A 26339-nucleotide genomic window follows, 5' to 3' on the forward strand; every position below is an offset into this window, starting at 1 on the left:
CTAACCAAAGAGAGAAGCAACCTAGAATTAAGGAGAAACTTCCTAACAGTGAGGAGAATTAACCAGTGGAACAGTTTACCACCAGAAATTGTGGGCGCTTCATCCCTGGATGTATTTAAGAAGAGTCTAGACACTTATCTGAAATAGTATAGGTTCTCCTGCTTGAGTAGGGGGCTGGACTAGAAGATCTCCAAGGTCCCTTCCAGCTTATTCTATTCTATTCTATTCTATTCTATTCTATTCTATTCTATTCTATTCTATTCTATTCTATTCTATTTTCAAAATAATTGTAGCTCAGGGTTGAAATTAGGGGTGGGTTCAAAAATTTTTTACTCCTGGTTCTGTGGGTGTGGCTTATTTTGTGGGCGTGGCTTGATGGTGGTGGGTAATGTGACTGGGTGGGCGTGGCCAACTTTTAAAAAAAAACTTTTAAAAACATTTTTTCTACAATCTTAAGAGGTTGCAGGAAAAAAAATGCTTTTAGAAGCCTCTGAAGATCAGGCAACTCAGCTGGGATCGCCAGAGGCTTTTAAAGGCATTTTTTCCCCTACAACCTCTTCGGCCAAAGAGGTTGCAGAAAAAAATGCTTTTAAAAGCCTCTGATGATCCCAGCTGAGCCGCGCGATCATCAGAGGCTTTTTTTTTATTTTAAAAGCATTTTTTCAGCCAAAAAGGTTATAGAAAAAATGCTTTTAAAAGTAAAAAAAAAGAGCCTCTCATGAGGTGGGCGAGGTAAGTGAGCGGCGACTGGGTCGGGGACCGGTTCAGGGGCGTGGCCAGCCAATGTTATTACCGTTTTTTTTTAATTTGATTTATATGCCGCCCTTCTCAGGGTGGCTTACAATGCGCTAAGCAATAGCCTTCATCCTTTTGTATATTTATACAAAGTCAGCTTATTGCCCCCACAAACTGGGTCCTCAATTTACCTACCTTAGAAAGGATGGAAGGCTGAGTCAACCTTGAGCCTTGGCGAGATTCGAACCTGCAGTAATTGCAGGCAGCTGGTCTTAATAACAGGGTGCTCCGGTTCTCTGAACTAGTACAAATTTTTACTACAGGTTCTGGCGAACCGGTGCGAACCAGGAGCAAACCACCACTGTTTTAAATCCTTGGTGCTCTCCTAGCTTGGTTGTTTCCCTGCAAATGTTTCACTACCCAAATTAGGTAACATCATTTGCGTGCTAATGAAACATAATGAACCATCTGCAAGGAAACAATCCCCAGCTCAGAGAGCACCAAGGACTCCTCATAGCTATTTATGCTTTCCACTCAGGATATGGGCTTCCTTCCTTGCTCGCTCTTTCTTCCTTTGCTGGACCTGGTGGGACTAAATCTTTATTTTACAGTGACTAGAGCAGGAGATCCGGACAATTATTTAACCCAAGGAGAATCATGGCGTCCACTGGGTTTAATTAATGAAGAAAATTGTTGTCATTCTCAGTGTCTCAGATGCACAGCAGACCCTGTAAGCTCCAAAAAGAAAAAGAAAAAAATAGACCTGGCCATTTTACTTCCTACAAGGTTTTATTATGTTATTTTTTTTCTCCTTGCAAAGTAAGGCTCCCGATCTTAATGCCAGTTTAGTGCTAACAGGACGTAAAAAATGGCTCAGAATCCAAACAGATGAAGCTGTACAGGTCTGGAATTCATCAGCCAACATGCATCTGGCTGTCCCCGTCCATCCAGTGCCTATAAATGGCCTTGCCTTGGAGACATTGGCCAACAATCAGGTTAGCATCAACGTAACCGCATTAGGAATTATACATCTATACTTTCTGCGTGCTAAGAATCAAAAGACTCAGAAAAGGTGAATTTTGGTGATTAGGGCAACTTTGCATTTTCTGGCTTGCAGAATTTATCTCTCTTTCCCATGCATATGGAAATAGCCTGTTCACCCAGTTTTATGTACCGCTCTCCGTGCCTTTTTGTCTTCATTCTATGTTCATTTATTCAGCCGCTGCTCGTTTTTGAGGCTTTCTAATCCTGGGCTCCGAACGAAAACGCCTTTCGCTCAAGGCCAAAGATAGAACTCATCTGTTGAGATCTACACACCGCTTCTTAAAAGCTTCGTGTCGTTTTAGCACTGTGTTAATTCCCCCGTACAAGTTTTAATTAGTGCAAACAGGTTTTAGCCTACAACCAAGAAAAATACTGAAGGAACTGTATTTCTAAATAAAGATTAAAAAAAAGATGGGGGGAAATAAGCTCTTCACTTGAAAATGACTTTTGAAATGCAAGGAAGCAGTTTGAAAAGGCTTCCCGCTTTTTGGGGGTGCTCCGAAACCTGGAAAGAAAAACTTTTGAACTTTTTGTTCTATAAAATGCCCTTTTGCCAATTTGATGCATATGGTCTGAGCCGGGGTAAAATCTAAGATTTGTTACTACCGGTTCTGTGGGCGTGGCTTAGTGGTGGGGGTAATGTAACTGAGTGGGCGTGGCCAACTTTTTATTTTTAACTTTTAAAAGCATTTTTTCTACAACCTTAAGAGGTTGCAGAAAAAAATGCTCTTAAAAGCCTCTGACAATCAGGCAATTCAGCTTTTAAAAGCATTTTTTCTACAATCTCTTGGTTGTAGAAAAAGTGCTTTTAAAAGCCTCTGACGATCCCAGCTGAGCTGCGTGATCATCAGAGGCTTTTTATTTTTACTTTTAAAAGCATTTTTTCGGCCGAAGAGGTTGTAGAAAAAATGCTTTTAAAAGTTAAAAAAAAAAAGCCTCTGATGATCGCGCGGCTCAGCTGGGCATGGGGGGCGGGGGGCACAGGGATTTTTGCTACCGGTTTTCCGAACCACCCACCGACATCGCTACCAGATCGGACAACCCGGTCTGAACTGGGAGCATTTCACCCCTGGTCTGAGCACTGACAGGCTAACCTCCATGGCACCCCTTCAACCTCTGCAGCAATGCTAGCAGCACTCATATGTCTATTTCCCAAAGCCAACTTCTGGATATGACGCTGAACACGGGCCCTCAAGATCTTGGGTCGACCATGTTGAGGCCTGTTCTGAGTGGAACCTGTCCTTTTAAACCGCTGTATGGTCTTGGCCACCGTGCTGCAGCTCAGTTTCAGGGTCTCCGCAATCTCCTTATAGTCTAGGCCAGTAATAGCTAACCTTTTTGTCGTTGCGTGTTGAAAGCGTGTGTGTCCGCACGACAGCATTCACACACATGTGCCGGCACTGTAATGCATTGTGTGCGCGATGCCCCCCTGAGTGCCCCAACCTCCTGCGCATGTGCGTGCAACCCCCTACACTCTCCACGCATGCGTGCGCGACCCCCTGCGCTTCCCCTGTGCCTGCGACCCCCCCCTGCACCCCATTTTGGGCCTAGCAGGCCTCCCTGCAGCCACCTGAGACCACAAACAGGCCACGGGGGGGGCGCACTGCACCCCCGTATGTGAGCATTGCCCTAGTTTAGCTCCAGCGCGAATGTGAGCGCCGGTCATCTAATTTTCAGACCTTCCGAGCCCACCGGAAGTCAGGAAACAGGCTGTTTCCGGCCTCGAGAGGGCCTCCGGGAGTGGGTGGGGAAGGCTGTTTTCGCCCTCCCCAGGTTCCTAGAAAGCCTCTGGAGCCTGGGGAGGGCGAAAAACAGGCCTACTGGGCTCACTGTGCCAAAAGTGGGGGGAACGGATTGTTGAATTGAATTATGGCACACACATCCGTGTCCCCCCCTGAGCTCCCTGAGCCATCACTGGCCTAGGCCATCTTTCTGTAGAGCAACAATTCGTTTTTTCAGCTCCTCAAGAGAGTTCATTGCCATGAAGCGCATGTTGAATTTCCAGTCACCAGTGTGAGAGATTGAGAGCGATAACACCAAATTTAGCACATCTGCTCCCCCTTCACACCTGAGACCTTGTACCACTAACGTGTCACATGACACCAGGGAGGGAAAACGGCAACTTGGGCCCCATTTGGACATTATCACTTAGGGGTGTGTACTCACTTTTGTTGCCAGCAGTTTAGATATGAAGCATTGTGTTATTATGAGGGGGGCAGCACATTTACACTGTTATACAAGCTGTGTACTCACTACTTTACATTGTAGCCAAGTGTCATTTCTTCAGTGTTGTCACATGAAAAGATATATTTAAATATTTACAAAATGTGAGGGGGTGTACTCACTTCTGTGACATACTCTGTATGGGTGTGTGGGTGTGCATATACACATATATATCAGGGTGAAATGCTACCGGTTCGGTCCGGTTCATCCAAACCAGTAGTAAAAAAATGTAAAAAAACAGATCGGTCACGCATCGCTCAGCTGATCGTCAGAACCTTTTTTTTGTACTTTTTTAAAGCATTTTTTTTTACTACCGGTTCGGGTGAATACGTAGTTAAAAAATGCTTTTAAAAACTTTTGACGATCGCGCAGCACAGCTGTGATCGTCGGAACCTTTTTTTATATACTTTTTTAAAGCATTTTTTAACTACCTATTCGCCCGAACCAGTCGTAAATTATGCCTTTAAAAAGTAAAAAAAAAAGGTTCCCAAGATCATGTGCCACAGCTGATTCCTCTCCCTCACTGTTCTACTTACCTTCCCAAGCCTCCTTTTGGTGCATAATGTGCATGCGCGGCCAGCAAACCGGTAACAAGCTGGTTCAGATTTCACCACTGATATATATGTGTGTGACACAGGGGTGGGTTCTAAAATTTTTTAGTACCAGTTCTGTGAGCATGGCTTATTTTGTGGGTGTGGCTTGATGGTCATGTGACAATTCTTTAGGATTTAGCAGAGGTACTGGTCTACCAGGATTTTTAACTACTTGCAGAGCTGTACCGGTCTACTCATTTGCTTTTGGAAGCACTGGTCTACCCATTTATTTTTGCAGGCACTGGTCTACTCATTTGTTTTTGCAGGCACTGGTCTACTCATTTGTTTTTGGAGGCACCGGTCTACCACCACACTGCCTTTTAACACTGATCAGCTGTAGGGCGGCCCTTTGAAGCCCTGCGGCAAGAGTTTAAACAGTTTTTTCCTTCTAGCCGGGACCCGGGACCCCAATAGATTGGGGATGGGGACAAATAAAAGGTACGAATAACGTGGGGGGTGGGGAGGGGCATGGGCGCCTGGGGGGCAGAACCAGTTCGGTGACGTTATATCGTCACCGCTACTGGCTCGGCCAAACCGGGCCAAACCGGGAGGAACCCACCACTGGTGTGTGTGTATTCCAGCTCTATTCTATTCTAAAATTATATTCTAAATAAGCCCTAACGCGGCTTTTGGAGCAAAAATTAATATAAGACCTGGTCTTATTTTTGGAGAAACACTGGTATGTAGGCAGTCAGAAGAATCCCTGAAAATAAAGCACTGATTGTCATGAGGAAAACATTTGGCCACTTTCCTTCTTACCAGCTGGGATAACTGGACTTGGACGTCACTGGCTTCCAGAGGAGATTCACCGTAACCCTCCAACAACGACGGGTTTTGCCGATATTTATGGGAGCTAGCAGAGGAAGGCAAGGAATCTTTCCCAGTTATTCCAAGGTCTCCTAAGTGAAGGGTCTCTCCATTCTGATCCTGGAAAAAATATAAAAAAAGAAAATTATGGACAATTTTCCCCAGAGCAGAGGTTTCTCCAGGAAGGCCTCACTTCTCCTTTACATGTTTGTGTTTTGTGACACTGCTGTGGGATTTGTGTCAGGACTCTGGTCAGACAGTGCAAAGACATATCTTGTTCCTTGCTTGCCAGCAAAAAATAGTGGGATTTTGCTGGCAATTGTCACATTTGCCCAGATTCGTCTGGTGCGCCAGTTGCGCCCCTACCTGGACCATGATGCCCTACGCACAGTCACCCATGCTCTCGTCACCTCCCGGATCGACTACTGCAATGCTCTCTACATGGGGCTGCCCACTCAGAGGCTTCAGCTGATGCAGAATGCAGCCACGCGGGTAGTAATAGGAGTGTCCTGACACTCACATGTTACACCTCTCCTGCGGGACCTGCATTGGCTACCGGTTGCCCTCTGTGTGAGATTCAAGGTGCTGGTAATTACCTATAAAGCCCTACATGGCTTAGGCCCGGGGTATTTGGCGAACCATCTGCGGCCAGCGACGGCTCCCCATCGCCAGGTGCGTTCTCACAGGGAGGGCCTCCTTGGGGTGCCGTCGGCCAGACAATGTCGGCTGGCGACCCCTAGGGAGCGGGCCTTCTCTGTGGGTGCACCTACCCTGTGGAATCAGCTCCCCCTGGAGCTCCGGGTGGCCCCTGACCTTCACTCTTTCCGCCGTGACCTTAAAACATGGTTATTTCGCCTGGCTGGTTTGGACTGAAGGGGGTTTTAAAAGGGATTTTAATGGTCTTTTTATAATCTTATTGGGTATTTTTAACATTGATTTTGCTTGTTTTTATTGTCCTTCGGAGATAGGGCGGCATACAAGTTAAATAAATAAATAAATAAATAAATAAATAAATAAATAAATAAATAAATAAATAAATAAATAAATAAATAAATATTGCTTGGCCATTTCCAAGGAAATGTGAATAATATAAAATGCAACATGTAGGTAAAATAAAATCAAATGCTTGGATAACCATAAAATGCAAGTAATGTTAATACAGGATGATGTTCTTGGAAAAAGAGACTATGCTTCAAATTGGAGGGACGCGGTGTCTCAGTGGCTAAAACGCTGAGCTTGTCGATCAGAAAGGTGGGCAGTTCGGCGGTTCGAATCCCTAGTGCCGCGTAATGGGGTGAGCTCCCGTGACTTGTCCCAGCTTCTGCCAACCTAGCAGCTCGAAAGCACGTAAAAAATGCAAGTAGAAAAAATAAGGACCACTTTTGGTGGGAAGGGAACAGCGTTCCGTGCGCCTTTGGCCTTGAGTCATGCCACATGACCACCGAGACGTCTTCGGACAGCGCTGGCTCTTCGGCTTTGAAACGGAGATGAGCACTGCCCCCTAGAGTCAGGAACGACTAGCACGTATGTGCGAGGGGAACCTTTACCTTTATGCTTCAAATTATGGCCAAAGATGCGCATTTCTATCCATCCCTACCACAAAATAATTCCACTGACTTCTTTGCAGCTCTGTTCAGCCATATACTCAGGTTTTTAAGACAAAGAGGAAGGCCATAGCAATATCCTGATAAGGTCTTGGCTTTGTACGAGGTGTGGGATCAGTGGTGAAATCCAAATTATATTATTACCAGTTCTGTGGGCGTGGCTTGATGGGCGTGGCAAAATCTCCATTCCCACCCCACTCCAGGGGAAGGATACTGCAAAATCCCTATTCCCTCTCCACTCCTGGGGAAGAATATTGCAAAATTCCCATTCCCACCCCACTCCTGGGGAAGGATACTGCAAAATCCCTATTCCCTCTCCACTCCTGGGGAAGGATATTGCAAAATCTCCATTCCCACCCCACTCCTGAGGGAAGGATACTGCAAAATCCCCATTCCCTCCCCACTTCTAGGGAAGGATATTGCAAAATCTCCATTCCCACCAAACTCCTGGGGAAGGATATTGCAAAATCTCCATTCCCACCCCACTCGTGGGGAAGGATGCTACATAATCCCCATTTCCTCCCCACTCCTGGGGAAGGATAATACAAAATCCCCATTCCCTCTTCACTCCTGAGGGAAGGATACTGCAAAATCTCCATTCCCTCTCCACTCCTGGGGAAGAATATTGCAAAATTCCCATTCCCACCCCACTCCTGGGGAAGGATACTGCAAAATCCCTATTCCCTCTCCACTTCTGGGGAAGGATATTGCAAAATCTCCATTCCCACCTCACTCCTGAGGGAAGGATACTGCAAAATCCCCATTCCCTCTCCACTCCTGAGGGAAGGATACTGCAAAATCCCCATTCCCTCTCCACTCCTGAGGGAAGGATACTGCAAAATCCCCATTCCTTCCCCACTCTGGGACCAGCCAGAGGTGGTATTTGCCAGTTCTCCAAACTGCTCAAAATTTCCGTTACCGGTTCTCCAGAACCTGTCAGAACCTGCTGGATTTCACCCCTGTTTGGGATGCTAGAATTTGGATTCCTGCATGGATCCGGGAGTGGTCTGGATGCCCACTCGGTGTCTAGGTTTAAGATGACATCAAAGCTGGTCTTGACTTCTTCCTCCCAGAACAACAGAATGCAAGAAGGAAAAAGGAGTACAAGTTGTACTGTAGTTATAAATAAATGTGCTGGAGCAGGGTTGAAAGAAATTAGCTCCTAACCTTCACCAAAGACAAAGCAAGCAACAACAAACCATGGTCTGTGGCCATTCACTCCTTCTCTTGCTTAGTTCCTAGGATTCTAGCCATAACTGCTGAAGGAACTCTGTCATCCCTGCAGTTTGCTCCGAATTGATGCCTCAGCTTTTAGGGCAGCCTTCTCCAAATGTTGGACGCTCCCCAAATGTTCAAACTTCGCTCCATGATTCTCAGGAGCAGCCAAAATGTGTTGTGGGGGATTCTGGGAATGTCAGTCCGTCTTATCTGGAGGATATATTTCGGTTCTCAGAATCTCAGTGATTGCCAGGCTGGAGAATTCTGGGAATTGAAGTCTGTCTATCTGGAGGACATTTTTTTTTCGATTCCCAGAATTCTCAGCAAGGTTCAGACTGGAGAACTCTGGGAATTGAAGTCTCTCTATCCCAGTGTTTCTCAACCTTGGAAGCTTGAAGATGGGTGGACTTCAACTCCCAGAATCCCCCAGCCAGCGCTGCTGGCTGGGGGATTCTGGGAATTGAAGTCCACCCATCTTCAAGCTACCAAGGTTGAGAAACACTGCTCTATCTGGAAGACAATCATTTAACTCCCAAGATACTCAGCAAAGGCCAGACTGGAGAATTCTGGGAGCTAAAGTCCACCTCTATGCCATCCTATTTAGCCACAGGTGCTCGCGCGAGCAAAGGGCATGCACGGAAGGCCGGACACATGTGTGCAAGGCAGGTGCATGCGCGAACCGGGGCACGCGTGTGCACAAAGCGGGTGTGCATGCGGCAAACCAGTAGTAACATACTACCGGTAGTCAACCACTGCAGGTTGTATTAGAACGACAAGAATGATGGTCTTTTTCACGACCAATTTTGATTGCTATTTACCTTTTCAGAAGGGAACCTCAGGAGCTCCAGGTTGCTCATGCTGTTTCCTTGGGCCCACTTTGGCCTGGCGCCTGGAAGAGAAAAGGGCAGCCATTGACGAGAATTTCAAGACAAACGAAACTGCAAACCGGGAACACAGCTGGTCTTCAACTTACAACCACAATGTCTGTTGCTAAAGTGAGACATTTGTGAAGTGAATTTCGCCCCCTCTTACGACCTTTCTTGCCACCGTTGTTAAGTGGATCACTGAAGTTAGTAACATGGTTGTTAAGTGAATCTGACTTCCCCCGTTGACTTTCTTATCAGAAGGTTGGAGCACCGCAATCTGTTCTGCCACAACTACGGACCCCAAAGAACGCAGCACACACAAAAACCATTTTTGCCGCAGTTGTTGAGTGAATCTGGATTTCTCCATTGACTTCGTCGGAAGCCGACTGGGAAGGTTACATTTGGTGATCACATCACCCCAAGATGCTGCAACGGTCATAAATATGAGTCAGTTGCCAAAGGCTTGAATTTTAATCATGTGACCATGGGGATGTCGGAATGGTCATAAGTGTGAAACATAGTTATAGGTCACTTTTTTCAATGCCGTTGCAACTTTGAAGAGTGTGTAGGAAGGCCTCCACTCCCCAGATTAAAATATTCTTTATTCTTAATATTAAAAAGAGGCAGGATGGAATATTTCCCGTAAAGGAGAAGAGGAGGAAAAATCAAAGGCGGAAAGCAGGCCCAGTCTTCCTGCCATAGGAAAACAGCCTCAAGCAGAAGCTTTAGGAATGCAGATTTTGTATCCATTCAGAAAGACTGGGCCAATCTATTCATAAGTAGAGACTCCAAATAAGCAGCACAATTAAGGCTAGCCAAAGCTGACAAGATTAGCTCAGACAAACACCTAGGATTTGCCTTTCCCCTTTTGCCTGTAGAGCCAGCCATGACCCCTACATGACCCTATAGGAATGTGGCAACAGCCATTAAAATATTAAAGGACACGGGAACAGGCATCTCAATCACAAAGCCCCAAAGAATGTATAAAAACCTATCTACTCTCAACCCTATTTTGTCAGCTACCACAGAAACATGCTGCTGTCACTGAAGTTTCTAGCACCCAAATAAAGACAGACCTTCTTTCCTGCAGCCAGCCTCCATTTTATTTCCAGCGTCTTTCTCCCGGCTTCGAACCAGACCGGATTTCTCTTCCAACAATTCACTAAATTAATGATTGTAAAACAAGGACTACCTATATCACTGAGTGCTGAAAAGGGAGCACTTCATGTGCGCTTGTCTGGGCCGAGACCAGGAATAGGAGTTGCCCAGAGGCGTGTACATGCCGGAAACACTTGCGGTTTCTTCAGATTACTGCTGGCAAGTCTTTAGGTTACTGCCACGCATGCGCCGATCAGCTGGCCAGTGCACATGGTCATGCCGGAAAATGGAAGACCAACTCTTCCGATTTCCGGCACTGATGCAAGCACAAAGGCCAGCTGATTGTCGCACACGAATGCATGCCAGAAACCCGGAAGAGGAATGGGCGATGCCATGTGTGTTGTGGCCCATCAGCGGCCTGTGCAGATTGTAACTGATTCTGACAATGAGGAGGCTGGTGTGGTGCTGCGCCAGCAGCCTGTGCAGCTGGCACTCAAGTCAGACAATGAGGAGGCTGGAGAAGATGTGGTGCCAGAGGCGGGGATTCAGCCAGGGCCTTCAGAACCTCCAGAAGCTCCTCAAAGTGAAGAGGACGAAGAGGAGGAGCTTCTTCTTGATGCACGGGCGTGCAGAAATGCCAAAAGGCAGGAGTGGCTTCTCAGGAGGAGGTCTCCTCGAGAGTAAGGCTTGGGGCTAATTGACCACTCCCTTAGCCTATTTAAGGAGGAACGCCGATTGCAGCAAGCTGTAAGGAACAACTTTAGTTCACTCTCCTTCACGTCTGGATTCTCTGTAAATTGCTTCTGGGCTTTCTGGCAACCACAGTAAGATTGTGATTACTTTATCTTTGGTTTCTTGTAGAAAGTTTATTAACAGGCTTTGTTTGAAAAAGACTGAGTTATTTTAGTAAATTAAGTTTTGTACAGATTTTGTGTGTGCTGGGTTCTTTGAGGTCCGTAGCTGGGGCAGAACAGTGTGTGCCAAGCGACATGGCTCTCTGTGCCACTTTGGGCACGTGTGTCATAAGTTTGCCATGACCGACCTATATTCTATGTTCTGTTTCTAAATCTGAAGTTTAGCTTCCAAATTACAGGAAGTAATTTGCTGAATATGATTCTGCAGTGGTCCCACCATGCTTAAATCTGATAGCCTGCCCACGTTAGGAGAAGGAGGCAGAGAGAATGAGAAGCGTCAGGAAAATGGAAATTTAAATCCTATGAAAAGTGATTAAAGTGGAGAAAATTGAGGGGGATATAACTATCCCTTTCAAACACCGAAAAGGATATTGCAAAGAAGACGAACGAGCCCACGGCTCTCTCATTCCAGAATGATTGCAAATAAAAATATTGTACCTAAAAATCAGACGTGCAAATAAACAACAAATTTCAGTATTATTATTTTTTTTATATACAGGCAGATGACTGCAATGCCCCATAGACAGGAAGAAAAGTCTGTTTGGCTTGGAGATAAATAGAAACAGGCTGCCTGCCTGTGCTGGAAAATTTTTAGGAAATATTTATAGAATGTGATTGCTAGGAATTAAGTTTTTATACTATCCAGAGACAATTATTCCTCTCTTGTGATGGGACTATACAGAACAGCAATATTAGGAGGTAAAACCTGAATCCGTTTCTATGCCTCTCGTAGATCACTACTGCAAAGGTTGCCTCACACTCAACAACAGTTTTGTGAATGCCATGGGCCATAATCCCCACTACTCCACTACCATTTCCCACCGACTCTCCCTTTTCGAAATAGTCCTCGACTTCGGCCCACAATTGAACCCAAAATGCCTGCTGCTAAGCAAGACCGCCGTTAAGTGAGTTTTGCCTCATTTTACGACTTTTCCCGCCACTCCCTTTGTTAAGGGAATCATCGCGCGTCTTCAATGAGGGACACGGTTGTTAAGTGAATCCAGCTTCCCCGTTGACTTTGACAAGAAGGTCGCAAAACGGGGTCACGTGACTCCGGGACACTGCCACCGTCATAAGTGTGAGTCATCTGTCAAGCAATCACGCAGGGGATGTGATTTCTTTTTTTGAAAAAAGTTTTTTATTTTTATTTCTTATACAAATAATGTATATGTACATTCTTTTATCCATAATTGGTCATATATTTACATATTTTTTCTAACGGAAGCATAAAAATAAGACCTTTTAATTACATTTGGGATTGCTCTTCTACCCTCTCTTTTTTCTCTTTTCACAACAAACCTTCTCCTTCTTCTTTCTTTTCCCCTCCCTCTTCTATTTTCTTCCTCCTCCTCTCTTCTACTCCCCTATTTCCCCTTCCTCTCCCCCACTCCTCCCTCCTTTCTCGCCTTCTCTCCTGCTCTTCTCCCCTATCCTTTCTTCCTCTCCTTCCCCTTTCTTCCATTCCTCTCTCTCCCTCTCCTTCTCTTTCCTTTCTTTCTCCTTTGTTGTGCAATCTTTCCCTTATTTGGTATCCGAGCAACTTCAATTTTCTACTAACATATACTTTCTTTTCAATTTCTTTCCCATTTTACCTAATCTATCATTTCATAATTGTACATTTATAATCTTCTTTTTTCTCCCCAATCCCCCTTTTCCATTTACTCTGGTGTCATCTGAGTTTCTATTTTTTTTTACCTTATCCCTCATTTAACTTCGTATTATCTATATCATTGCGACAACGGTCCTACGTGTGAAAAATGGTCATAAGAGTCATTTTTTTCAGTGAACTTATAACTTCAGTCACTAAACTAACTGCTGTAAGTCAAGAAGTACCTGTATGTATGTATGTATGTTGAAAGAAAGAAAGAAAGAAAGAAAGAAAGAAGGAAGGAAGGAAGGAAGGAAGGAAGGAAGGAAGGAAGGAAGGAAGGAAGGAAGGAAGGAAGGAAGGAAATTAAATAGCTACATCTCTTGATAAGTGTCTATGAAGAGCCTCGGTCATCAGACTTGGAGAACATAGTTGTCTCAAAAGTGGTTTTTTCTTTCTTTTTTCTTGTTTGAAAAAACAACTGGAATGATGTTTTTTTTTGAGGAAGAAGAAGAAAAAGAGGTTTCGCTTCCCATCCAGGAAGCTTCATCAGTTCTACTGATGGTGGGGGGTATGGATGGAAAGGACAGGTACTGACAGTTGAGAGTACCTGATTGTGGGGGGGGGATGGAAGGATAGGTTCTGACAGGAGGGTGGGTGGGTGGGTGGGTGGGAATGAAATGGGAATGGAAGGATTGTCTTTTCTGGTTCAGGTGAAAACCCCAAGAAGCCTTCAAGAGCTCTCAGAGAGAGTGCTAACGACCAGATGACTGCAAAGAAACACATTCCTTCCATTTACACACACGCACACACATCCAATCATCCTGTCAGAACCTATCCTTCCATCTCTCCCACCACCACTTCAACCGATGAAGCTCCCTGGATGGGAAGTAAAAATTTTCTTCTTTTTCTTCTTAGTCAAAAAGAATCAATCCAGTCACCTTTTCAGGCGAAAAAAATATATACTTGAGATAACTCTCAATAAGGTACAAGAAATGAAATCTTCTCCTGTAATACACTTTCATTCTGTTTTGGTCGCCACGCTGTAAAAAAGTTGTTGAGACTCTAGAAAGAGTGCAGAGAAGAGCAACAAAGAGGATTTAGGGGACTGGAGACTAAAACATAAGAAGAACGTTGCAGGAACTGGGTATGTCTAGTTTTAATGAAAAGAAGGACTAGGGGGTGATATGATAGCAGTGTTGCAATATCTCAGGGGCTGCCCCAAAGAAGAGGGAGTCCAGCTATTCTCCAAAGCCCCTGAGGGCAGGACAAGAAGCAATGGGTGGAAACTCATCAAGGAGAGAAACAACTTAGAACTAAGGAGGGATTTCCTGACAGTTGGAACAATTAATCAGTGGAACAGCATGCCTCCAGAAGTTGTAAATGCTCCAACACTGGAAGTTTTTAAGAAGAGACTGGATAACCATTGGTCTGAAGTGGTGTAGGGTTTCCTGCGTAAGCAGGGGGTTGGACTAGAAGACCTCCAAGGTCCCTTCCAACTCTGTGATTCTATTCTATTCTATTCTATTCTATTCTATTCTATTCTATTCTATTCTATTCTATTCTATTCTATTCTAATTCTCCTCTCCTCTATTCTATTCTCCTTTATTCTATCCTAATAAAGCGACTCATGATTTCTGCTGCTGAGTTGTGAGATATTTATTGATGGCTGCTTTGTGATTCCCTTCTGGAATCAAAAGCCACCTCAATATAAAATGTCTGTGCTGGGACTAGGAGGCCAAAGGGATTTATTTTGTAAAGCAGGTTAGACTGAAAGCTGCCAGCGTACCAACGGATTGTTCAAGGGGTGAAGGTGGCTGGGTGGCTGGCACCACCTGCCATGCAAACTGCCACTGCTGCCAAGAAACTTTCCGTTTCTTTTCCAGATGAATGGCAGCTTCATTCATCAGTGCCAAGCAGGGGAACTCCTCAAACAAATCAGTTTTTTTTTTTATTGACGGAGCTGGTAACGGCATCTTGTTTCTGAGGGAGCAAGGGACGAAGGTTTTGACGAAAGGGAGGCAAGGCTATTCCTGGTTGCTAAAATCCTTTTCTTTTTTTTTTCTTTTTTTTTTTAGTATTTATCATTTTATTATATAAAATACAAAGAAGGAAAGAAAAAAAAGGAAATTAAGGGACGGAAAGGGAGCGGATAAAAGGGGGCGCAAGATACAAGGGGAAAGAGAGAAAGAAAGAAAGAGAGAAAGGAGGAAGGAGGGAAGAAAGGAGGGAAGGAGGGAAGGAAGAAAGAAAGAGGAAGGAAGGAAGGAAGGAAGGAAGGAAGGAAGGAAAACAGAAAGAAAAAGAAAGAAAGAAAGAAAGAAAGAAAGAAAGAAAGAAAGAAAGAAAGAAAAAAAGAAAGAAAGAGGAAGGAAGGAAAGGAGGGAAAGAGGGAAGGGAGGGAGGGAGGAAGAAAGAAAGAAAGAGGAAGGAAGAAAGGAAAGGAAGGAAGGAAGGAAGGAAGGAAGGAACAAACAGAAAGAAAGAAAGGAAGGAAGAAAGGAGGGAAGGAAGGAAGAAAGAAAGAAAGGAAGAAAGAAAGGGAAGGAAGGAAGGAAGGAAGAAACAAACAGAAAGAAAGAAAGAAAGAAAGAAAAAAGAAAGAAAGAAAGAAAGGAGGGAAGGAAGGAAGGAAGGAAGGAAGAGGAAGAAAGAAAGAAAAAAGAAAAAAGAAAGGAAGAGGAAGGAAGGAAGGAGGGAAGGAAGGAAGAAAGAAAGAGGAAGGAAGAAAGGGCAGGAAGGAAGAAAGAGGAAGGAAGGAAGGAAGGAAGGAAGGAAGAAAGAAAGAAAGAAAGAAAGAAAGAAAGAAAGAAAGAAAGAAAGAAAGAAGCACTGACTTCTAACTCTTAGCACAATACAAGATAAACAGACTCCAACCTCAATTTTTTGCTTTTGCACATTCCTATAACACCAAATATTTCTAATCAATAAAACCAAAATTTCCTTTTTGTTTCTTCTTCACAAGCGCACATTCCAGAAGTGATATCCAAATAAGAACATATTTTCCTCTTTGACTAAAATAATCCATTCAACCTTTCCTGCTTTATTTTCCTTGCTGTGGAAATAATGTGTATTTCTATTTGCAACTAGTAATCTCTATGAACTGTCACCGTTTTTTACTTACAAAATGCATTGTATTCTTTCAAATTCTTTGACCTTACTGAAAAGGGAGGGGGGGAATCTTTTCCCCCCCTTTTCCCCCAGTAAGACCAAAATCCTTCTTAATAACACAAGACCCCAAGGCCCTAATTGGATTCTGCTAGGAAAACCATCTCTTTCACTGAGCAAGCATGGTAAGTCTTGATGCGATGCTACTCTTTCAATCAATCAGGATACAACTGGAAGGGACCTTGGAGGTCTTCTAGTCCAACCCTTAGTAAGCCTTAGTAAGACCACACCTAGAATACTGCTTCCAGTTTTAGTCAAAAAGATGTTGAGACTCTAGGAAGAGTGCAGAGAAGAGCAACCAAGATGATGAGGGGACTGGAGGTTAAAAGATACGATGAACGGTTGCAGGAACTGGGCCTGGCTGGTCTAGGGAATAGAAGGACCAGGGGAGACACGATAGCAGTCTTCCAATACCGTTGAAAGTTGCTGTGATTAAGAAACACTGCCCCAAACTGTGGAACTACCACCCACAAGAAATCTTGACATTATAACTTCCTCTTAGGAAAACAACTAGAAAACCCTTTGCCAATGTTCTTCAAAATGATGATTTAACAGTTTTAGGAGGAAGAGAAAGGTAAAAGAGCCTTGGTGGCGCAGCAGACTAAAGCACTGTTAAGTAACACCAGCTGCCTGCAATTACTGCGAGTTCGAATCTCACCAGGCTCAAGGTTGACTCAGCCTTCCATCCTTTCGAGGTAGGTAAAATGAGGACCCGGATTGTGGGGGCAATAAGCTGACTTTGTATTAAAAAAAAGAACACCGCTTGGGGGGGCCCGAAAGCCCTACTAAGCAGGTATATACAAAAGTATGAAAGCGATTGCTTAACGCATTGTAAGCCGCCCTGAGTCTCAGGAAAAGGGTGGCATATAAATCGAACCAATAAGTAAGTAAGTAAGTAAGTAAATAAGTAAGTAAGTAAGTAAGCAAATAAATAAATAAAAAGCAAATAAATAAATAAATAAATAAATAAATAAATAAATAAATAAATAAATAAATAAATAGGAAAGATTTTAAATTTAACAAGCAGATTAACACGCAACTCCAAACTACTACTCCTGCTTCTCTCCCCAGCTAGCTCTCATCCTGTTAAGACATCTTGCCAACCAACTGGGCAATCCCATCATTTTACAAAGGGGAAACTGAGGTTATCCCCGTGAGATGATGCTCAAGGCCGCGAGAAGGAGCCAGGACCCAAATCGCATCTTCAAAAATCTTCGCCTCCCCCAAGCCAGATTTTTTTAAAAAACCCTAAACGATGCCTCATTTCTCTGCAAGCAGAAACAATGTTCTGCTTACTTTTCCATCAAAGTAAGAAGAGCCTTGGTAGTACAGTGGTCTAAGGCACCCTGTTATTAGGCTGGTTATTAAGACCAGCTGCCTGCAATTACTGCAGGTTCGAATCTCGCCAAGGCTCAAGGTTGACTCGGCCTTCCATCCTTTCTAAGGTAGGTAAATTGAGGACCCAGTTTGTGGGGGCGATAAGCTGACTTTGTATAAAATATACAAAAGGATGAAGGCTATTGCTTAACGCATTGTAAGCCGCCCTGAGTCTCCGGAGAAGGACGGCATATAAAAATAAATTAAAAAAAAAAAAAAAAGGTAACAGGACATATACTCACCTGAACCAGAAAAAAAACTGTTGTTTCTTCAGTGCTCAGAAAGTAACACTAGATGCATTTCGAAGAGCAGCTGATACTGCCTACCTCTGCAGTTGGCACTATTTCTCTCTCTACTACCGCTATCCCCAAATTCAATTAAAAATTAATTTTATTGCACCTTCCCCACCCCATCAGATCAGCAGCCCCTGACAACCCAGGATTCCGTAGCTAAGGTGGTGGGGGAACGGTAACTTTAAACATTTCTCCTCCTTCAATGCTCTGTTACTCTCCTGCGTTCGTTATTGCCATGTTTACCAACTGGTCCTGCCAACAAGTAAAAAAATGGGGAGGGGAGAATCCACGGGGACATTTCTAAATGCTTCCTCTATCTTTTAAGGTTTGTCCAAAGTCTCAAATCTGGGCCAGAAGAGCAGACACTGGAACGATTCATCCCTATTTTTAGAAATGTCAAAGCCGTTTGGGTGTGTTTGCAGAGTTTTTTCAAATCTTAACCCTGCAAAGGTATACATTCGAACTACCTATTTTCTCATGGTTAATAAATTCACCAAAGAAAGAAAGAACAAAATATCTGGAGAAGAACTATGTAGATGTAATAGGCCGCTAAGAGACGTGGTGGCTCAGTGGCTAAGACACTGAACTTGTCGATCGGAAGGTCGGCAGTTCAGCGGTTCGAATCCCGAGCGCCACGTAACGGGGTGAGCTCCTGTGACTTGTCCCAGCTTCTGCCAACCTAGCAGTTCAAACGCACATAAAAAATGCAAGGAGAAAAATAGGGACCACCTATTTAGGTGGTAACAGCGTTCCGTGCGCCTTTGGCGTTGAGTCATGCCAGCCACATGACCACAGAGACGTCTTCGGACAGCGCTGGCTCTTCGGCTTTGAAACGGAGATGAGCACCGCCCTCTAGAGTTGGGAACAACTAGCACATATGTGCGAGGGGAACCGTTACCTTTTAGTAGCCCACTACATATACCTTGGCAACGGATCTCAATTTTCAAGAACAATCTCCCTCTATGCCTGAAAAGTTTTCGATCCATGTGTGCTACCTGCTCTAACATATGCCAGTGAAACATGGATATTAACCTCACAATCGACACAAAAGCTACGAGTGATGCAAAGAGCCATTGTTCTGCCCCAGCTCCAGATTCCCAAGGATTGTGACACACACCAACGGTCCTTATCAAAGTTATAATGTACCAAGAATAAACAAAGTTCGGCAAAGGTTGGCAACCAGCCCAGAAAACAAGATACAATAAGACACTCACTCTTCAAAAATGCTCTGTAATAATTACACGTTGTTTCCAGCAAGAAATTACTAACTGCATGCGACTTAAATAGGCTAAGGGAGTGGCCAATTATCCTCAAACCTTACTCTCGAGGAGACCTCCACCTCATGAGTAGCCACTCCTGTCTCTTGGCAGCCCTGCATGCTCAAGCATTGAGGAGAGGCTCCTCCACTTCGCTCTCTCCACTTGAAGGAGCCTCTGTAGGTTCTGAAGGCCCTGGCTGAGTCTCTGCCTCTGGTACCACATCCTCTTCAACCTCCTCGCTGTCCGACGCGAGTGCCGGCTCCGCAGGCTGCTGGCGCGACCCCACACCAGCCTCCTTGTCGTCGGGATCAGCCACGATCTGCGCAGGCCGCTGGCGGGCCACAACAGCCATGGACAGAGACGTACTCGGCATGACAAGACAGGATAGAAAGACCCGCACAAGAATTAGAGAACAAATGAAAGAATATGGTGACCTTGTAGGTCCCTTCCATGTTTTTTTGAGGAAGAAGAAGAAAAAGAGGTTTCGCTTCCCATCCAGGAAGCTTCATCAGTTCTACTGATGGTGGGGGGGGGGAGATGGATGGAAAGAACAGGTACTGACAGTTGAGAGTACCTGATTGTGGGGGGGATGGAAGGATAGGTTCTGACAGGAGGGTGGATGGGAATGGAATGGGAATTGAAGGATTGTCTTTTCTGGTTCAGGTGAAAACCCCAAGAAGCCTTCAAGAGCTCTCAGAGAGAGTGCTAATAACCAGATGACTGCAAAGAAACACATTCCTTCCATTTACACACACGCACACACATCCAATCATCCTGTCAGAACCTATCCTTCCATCTCTCCCACCACCACTTCAACCGATGAAGCTTCCTGGATGGGAAGCGAAATTCTTCTTCTTCTTCCTCAAAAAGAATCAATCCAGTCACCTTTTCGGGCGAAAAAAAACCATCTTTGAGATAACTCTCGATAAGGTACAAGAAATGAAATCTTCTCCTGTAATACGTTTTCATTCAGTTTTGATCTCCACGATGTAAAAAACAAGTCAAGACTCTAGAAAGAGTGCAGAGAAGAGCAACCAGGATGACAAGGGGACTGGAAGCTAAAACATACGATGAACGATTGCAGGAACTGGGAATGTCTAGTTTAATGAAAAGAAGGACTAGGGGAGACATGATAGCAGTCTTCCAATATCTCAGGGGCTGCCCCAAAGAAGAGGGAGTCAAGCTATTCTCCAAAGCCCCCGAGGGCAGGACAAGAAGCAACGGATGGAAACTCATCAAGGAGAGAAGCAATTTAGAACTAAGGAGTTTTAATTTCCTGACAGTTAAAACAATTAATCAGTGGAACATCTTGCCTCCAGAAGTTGTTAAATGCTCCAATACTGTAACATTTTAAGAAGAGATTGAATAACCATTTGTCTGAAGTGGTGTAGGGTTTCCTGCCTAGGCAGGGAGTTGGACTAGAAGACCTCTAAGATCCCTTCCAACTACTCTACTCTACTCTGCTCTGCTCTGCTATAATTTTCTATTTTCATATTGCCTTCTTGGGTCCCCTCTGTATTTTGAGAAGGTGCTTTAGGTAGCCTGAAGGCCAGACAATGGATGGAAACTGAATAAGGAGAGATTCAACCTGGAAATAAGGAGAAATTTCCTGACAGTCAGAACAATCAACCCATGGAACTAAAAGTTGCCTTTGGAAGTTGTGGGAGCTTCATCCCTGGAGGCTTTCAAGAAGAGACTGGACAGCCATCTGTCAGAAATGGTGTAGGGTCTCCTGCTTGGGTGGGGGGTTGGACTAGATGACCTACAAGATCCCTTCTAACTCTATTCTGATTGATTGCTTGATTTCCTTTCATCTCTCTCCTTTCCTTTCCCCCCACCCCCTCCTGTTAAAATGGGAATTGAAGTTTCCAACTTGAAAGAAGAAAGTAGAAACCCAGTTGGTCTGATTTTTTTTTTTTACTCTCGCCCAAGAAAGTTTTCCAAAATGCCCTCTCCGCCAAGAGTGAAGATTAAAGACATCAGTCCCTTGTTATTGGGGACAGGTTAGAGGGAAACATAAGTTTCCAAGTGAGAGAATTTTGATAGAGGGTTAAAAGTACCGGATTTATTTCCCCAAACTTTTAGGTTAACCCCACCAACACTTCTCAGCATTCCTACTGTTGGAAAAAAGAAAAAGAGAGAGAGGGAAGAGAAATGCTTTTATTATTCGTCATTCATTGAAATTCTCTCTGAGTAGGAAGCGCGTAGATGGGACCCTTAGAAAAGATCCATGGCAATTCTCACTGGCTCAGAGCCACCAGCTTTTCATTCCTGACACAAAGGCTCCCCACTTGCCAGCTGCCTCCACTTTTCTCCCCCCCCCCAAAACCCCCCTTAATTCCAATTCAGGAATGCAACTTCTCCCAAAGAGCAATAAAGACCCCTCTTCCCCCCCTCCAAATATGATGTTGACCTTCAGTTGCATAAAATGCAGGCGTAGGATTGACTGCATTCACGCAACACAATAGACAAAGATTGTGTAAATTGCGGTTGTGCCAATGCAAATGGCTGCCTCTGCCATAAGGGGTGATCCAGAGCATCCATAATACAGGTTAAGAGAGTAGAGTAGAATAGAATAGAATAGAATAGAATAGAATAGAATAGAATAAGATTTAGAATGGAATGGAATGGAATGGAAAGGAATAGAATAGAATAGAATAGAATAAGATTTAGAAAGAATAGAATAGAATAGAATAGAATAGAATAAGATTTAGAAAGAATAGAATAGAATAGAATAGAATAGAATAGAATAGAATAGAATAGAATAGAATAGAATAGAATAGAACAGAACAGAACAGAATATGGAATGGAATGGAATAGAATGGAATGGAATGGAATAGAATGGAATAGAATAGAATAGAATAGAATAGAATAGAATAGAATAGAATAGAATAGAATAGAATAGAATAGAATAGAATAGAATAGAACCCAAAACAAGAAATAAAAGTTCTAAAACTATTGACTATAATATAAAGATAAATGCATATATGTATAACCAGAACGGTTATAATCAGTATATTATTATATTATATTATACTACTAGATTTGTTAAAATCTATGAGAAGGCAAATATTGAATAGTGAATTACAAAAGTAGAATATACATGCTGATACGGAAAGCTGTAAAGTTGTATTACGCTGTTGTGTTGTTTGTTTTTTCTATTTATTTGTATTTGTCTTATTATTTTTTTTCCTTTAATTTTTTTTTTTACTTGTGGTTTTTAAAGTTGGAAAATGTTCAGTAAAAACTATTTTAAAAAAAGAATAGAGAATAGACTACAAAATAGAGAATGGAATAGAATTAGAATTAGAATAGAATAAGGAAAAGGATACAGGACAGGACAGGACAGGACAGGACAGGACACGATAGGATAGGATAGATAGGATAGGATAGGATACAGTAGAATACAGTAGAGTAGAGTAGAGTAGAGTAGAGTAGAGTAGAGTAGAGTAGAGTAGAATAGAATAGAATAGAATAGAATAGAATAGAATAGAATAGAATAGAATAGAATAGAATAGAATAGAATTCTGTATTGGCCAAGTCTTATTGGACACACAAGGAGTTTGTCTGTGGTGCATAATCTCTCAGTGTACATAAAAAGACAAGATACATTCGTCAAGAATCATAAGGGACAACACTTAATGATAATACAGGTTAAGATGGTTTGGACAGAGCAAAGTGAGTAGCTGCATTGTAGCTTGTTAACCCAATTTGCTGTTGGAACCCCTGAAATGACAATGGTGAAAAGTTTTTGCAAAGTAAAAACAATACAAATTTAATTTTTTTTAAAAAAAATACTTTATTAAATTAATTAAGCCCAGGATGCTCTTTTGCATCAGTTTCCTCTCTCTAGAATTTTATAACTGAAAAGGACTTCAAAGGAAGGAAGGGGGAAAGGAAGAAAAAGGGAAAGGAAGAAGGAAGGAAGGAAGAAGGAAAGAAAGAAGGAAGGAAAGGAAGGAAGGGGAAAGGAAAAAAAGAGAAAGGAAGAAAGGAAGAAGGAAAGAAAGAAGAAAGGAGGGAAGAAGGAAAGGAAGAAAGAAGGAAGGAAGAAAGGGGAAAGGAAGAAAAAAAGAGAGAAAGGAAGGAAGGAAGAGGGAAAGGAAGAAAAGGAAAAGGAAGGAAGGGAGAAAGGAAAAAGAAAGAAAGAGAGAAAGAAAGAAAGGGGAAGGAAGAAGGAAGGAAGAAAGAGGAAAGGAAGAAAAAAGAAAGAGAAAGAAAGAAAGGAAGAGGGAAAGGAAGAAAAAGGAAAAGGAAGAGGAAGGAAGGAAGAAAGAAAGAAAGAAAGAAGGAAGGAAGGAAGGAAAGAAGGAAGGAAAGGAAGAAAAAGGGAAAGGAAGAAGGGCAGAAGGAAAGAAAGAAGGAAGGAAGGAAGGAAGGAAGAAAGAAAGAAAGAAAGAAAGAAAGAAAGAAAGAAAGAAAGAAAGAAACTCCCAAGCTAGACAAATGGAAGCCTCTTTCATAAGGCAATGAAATTTGCAAGAAATGGCAAAGTAAATGTGTACACACCATTATCTGGAAATCATCTTATTTGCTCCTAGAATTGCTTGCCCCCACTTCTCTTATGCAAAGCAGGTGCTAAGACCTGGGATACAAAAAGGATCCACCTTCCTTCACCCAGATCTCCAAACTTATGGGAACAACTGTCCTATGCCTGATGATGATCCCTCTAGAAGCTGTACGGGTGAGAGCCTTCATCTGGAATTGCCCAACTCATCTTTAGGGGGGGGGGCAAGGCCCATCCATCCCCCTCCCTTCCCATGGATGGAAGACAACCCCCCCCCAAACTTTCTCCTAGGTTCTGCACACTTTTGAACTTCTTTCCAGAGAGGCTTCTTGAAATAAATGAAAGATTAAATACACAGAGACGCCACAACAAATCCCAGCCGGTTCGAAGCTAAGCGGCAATTATGTCGGACAGCTTCTTGGAGAAGCTAAACAACCGTAATTAAAGCAGGTTCGGCAGGGAGGAGGGGAAGGAGAAGAAGGAGCTTGTCTTGCTGTCAGAAGAAACCCACAGCTAAATTCTTTGCCGAAACGGTTGTGTCTCCCAGTCAACGGCCTCCCCCCCCCCCCGAGATTGGCACCCAGAAGGTCAGGCCAAGAAGAGGGAGGTTGGAAGCGGCTGCTAAAGCAGACGCAGAGTTGGGAAAAACGAGAAAAATAACTTCTGCAAGCTGCCACCCGAAAATACACATTGCTCATTTCGGTTCACTCAGGCGCAAAAGAAGGCTGAGACTTCTAGAAAGAGTGCAGAGAAGAGCAACCAGGATGATGAGGGGGCTGGAAGAGGCTCAAACAGACGATGAACGGTTGCAGGAACCGGGCATGGCTGGTCTAGTCAAGAGAAGGACCAGGGGAGACAGGATAGCTTCTCCCTACCCCTTCACTGAATGAGCAGTGACAAGGTCATTTATTTTTTTTTATTTATTCAGATCCCGTCATTATATTTACAAAGAGCCTTGGTAGTACAGTGGTCTAAGGCACCCTGTTATTAAACTGGTTATTAAGACCAGCTGCCTGCAATTACTGCAGGTTCGAATCTCGCCAAGGCTCAAGGTTGACTCAGCCTTCCATCCTTTCTAAGGTAGGTGAAATGAGGACCCAGTTTGTGGGGGCAATAAGATGACTTTGTATAAATATACAAAAGGATGAAGGCTATTGCTGAGCACATTGTAAGCCACCCTGAGTCTCCGGAGAAGGGCGGCATATAAATCAAATTTTTTTTAAAAAAAGGTTATTTTTAAAATAACTAAACATACCTTCCTCCTATCAATCAATCAATCAGAATAGAGCTGGAAGGGACTATAGGAAACTGTTAGGTTGGCAGAAGCTGGGACAAGTAACGGGAGCTTACCCCATTACGCGGCACTAGGGATTCGAACCACTGAACTGCCAACCATTCGATCGACAAGCTCAGCGTCTTAGCCACTGAGCCACTGCGCCCCTGTCTGGACTGAATGGTCTCCAGAGAACCTTTCAACCACCTAGGATTTGCCATTACAAACCTTATTGCAGTGCCAACCTTATTCCAATAACAATGGCCGCTTGGCGTACAGAGCAGGCGTAAGCTTTGAGGAATGAAACACTCTTGTGGTCGCGCCACAGAATGGGGGTCCCATCACCCACCCACCCCTCGTTGGGGTGCTGCAAAATTTTGCCAGCTTTTGACTTAACAGCATTTTATAAACGGAGATGCAGGATGCCCCCCGTTTTAGCAAGGTTGACTTGTCGAGAGAAAGGGAAGGGCAAAAGGCTACTTACGTTAAATTTCCTCCCCTCGTCAAGAGCTCGAACAGCGAGAGAAACGGTGACGGTTGATATGTTTTTAGTCAAAAGCAAAAAATAAATAAATAAAAGGAACTAGAGAAGGAAAAGCATTCATGGTCTTAAGTGCTCCATGATACACACTTTGCTGGCCTCGGTCACCTTGGAGTGTGCAAACAAGCTAGATAAAGGTTTACTGTTGAGCCAGTTCAGAGCCAGCCCTCTGCAGACAGCCGAACTCCTTGGAGACCGGAGCCTTCGGTGACAACCGGGAGAAAGCGGCTCCATTTTGGAGTCCCATCCAGGGGGTGGGCAAATGGTCCAGGACTTGGGTGAACCCACCCCCCTTATTGAACTTTTTGCATAAGAAAGGAAAAATGATTTTGTGGTTTATGGTTTTGGTGGTTAGAAAGAATAGGTTACCGTATTTTTTGGAATATAAGACGCACCTTTTTCCCTCTAAAAGAGGGTGAAAATTTAGGTGTGTCTTATACACCGAATGTAGCCCCGCCCGCCCACTGGCCCCCACCCTTTGGCCTCTGCCTTGCAGCAGTTACCTCCTTGCAAGCAAACAGCAAGAAGAAATGGCTCCTTTCAGCTTCAGCACAGCCTAATTAGCACAAGTTGATTGGACTCTCAGCTGATTTGCTCTCAGCTGTTTTGCGGGGGCCTCTGCTGCTTGCTGCAAAGAGGTAAATGGCTGGAGCAGATTATTTTTTTTTTCCTTGTGCTAAATCAAGCTGTGCTGAAAACGAAAATGAAAGTAAAGCAGGCTGTTTGCTGTTTGCTGCAAAGGCAAAATTGCCCAGAGGCAGAGGGAGATTTTTTTTTTCTTCTTTTCCTCACCAAAAAAGGTAGGTCCGTTTTATACTCCGGTGCATTTTATACTCCAAAAAATACAGTATATTACTATCATATGTGGTGGACGTGTATCAAAGCAAAAAAATATTGGGAGAAAATACGTAGCTGGCTGGAAAAGATAACTAAACGGATTATAAATCTGAAACCAGAAATATATTTGTTGGGCATAATCATAATCATAAGTTTATTTGTCAAGCATATCTAAGATAACAGGTAAAAGTATAAACATAATTTGAATAGATGAAAAGAATAAGTAAAAAGGAATATTAGGACAGGGACGGTAGGCACGCTGCTGCATTTATGCACGCCCCTTACAGACCTCTTAGGAATGGGGTGAGGTCAACAGTACACAGTTTAAGGTTAAAGTTTTGGGGGTTTGGGGAAGAAACCACAGAGTCAGGTAGTGCATTCCAGGCATTGACCA

The 26339-nt window shown here is 43.6% G+C and overlaps 2 protein-coding genes across 2 annotated transcripts in view; both read right to left on the minus strand.

Moving 5' to 3' along the window:
- The window catches only part of LOC148111769 (uncharacterized), a 332684-nt gene that overhangs the window by 132381 nt on the left and 173964 nt on the right, over positions 1–26339 (minus strand). The gene's annotated exons all lie outside the window — the stretch shown is intronic.
- Positions 1–26339, minus strand: part of GPSM1 (G protein signaling modulator 1) — a 120682-nt gene that overhangs the window by 42257 nt on the left and 52086 nt on the right. The window contains 2 exon segments of the mRNA XM_060685037.2: positions 5355–5522; positions 9043–9113. Coding sequence (XP_060541020.2) covers positions 5355–5522; positions 9043–9113 — 239 coding nt within the window.

Source organism: Pantherophis guttatus, chromosome 16, assembly GCF_059756535.1.
Source record: "Pantherophis guttatus breed Tessera chromosome 16, ASM5975653v1, whole genome shotgun sequence".
Taxonomy (NCBI): Eukaryota; Metazoa; Chordata; class Lepidosauria; order Squamata; family Colubridae; genus Pantherophis; species Pantherophis guttatus.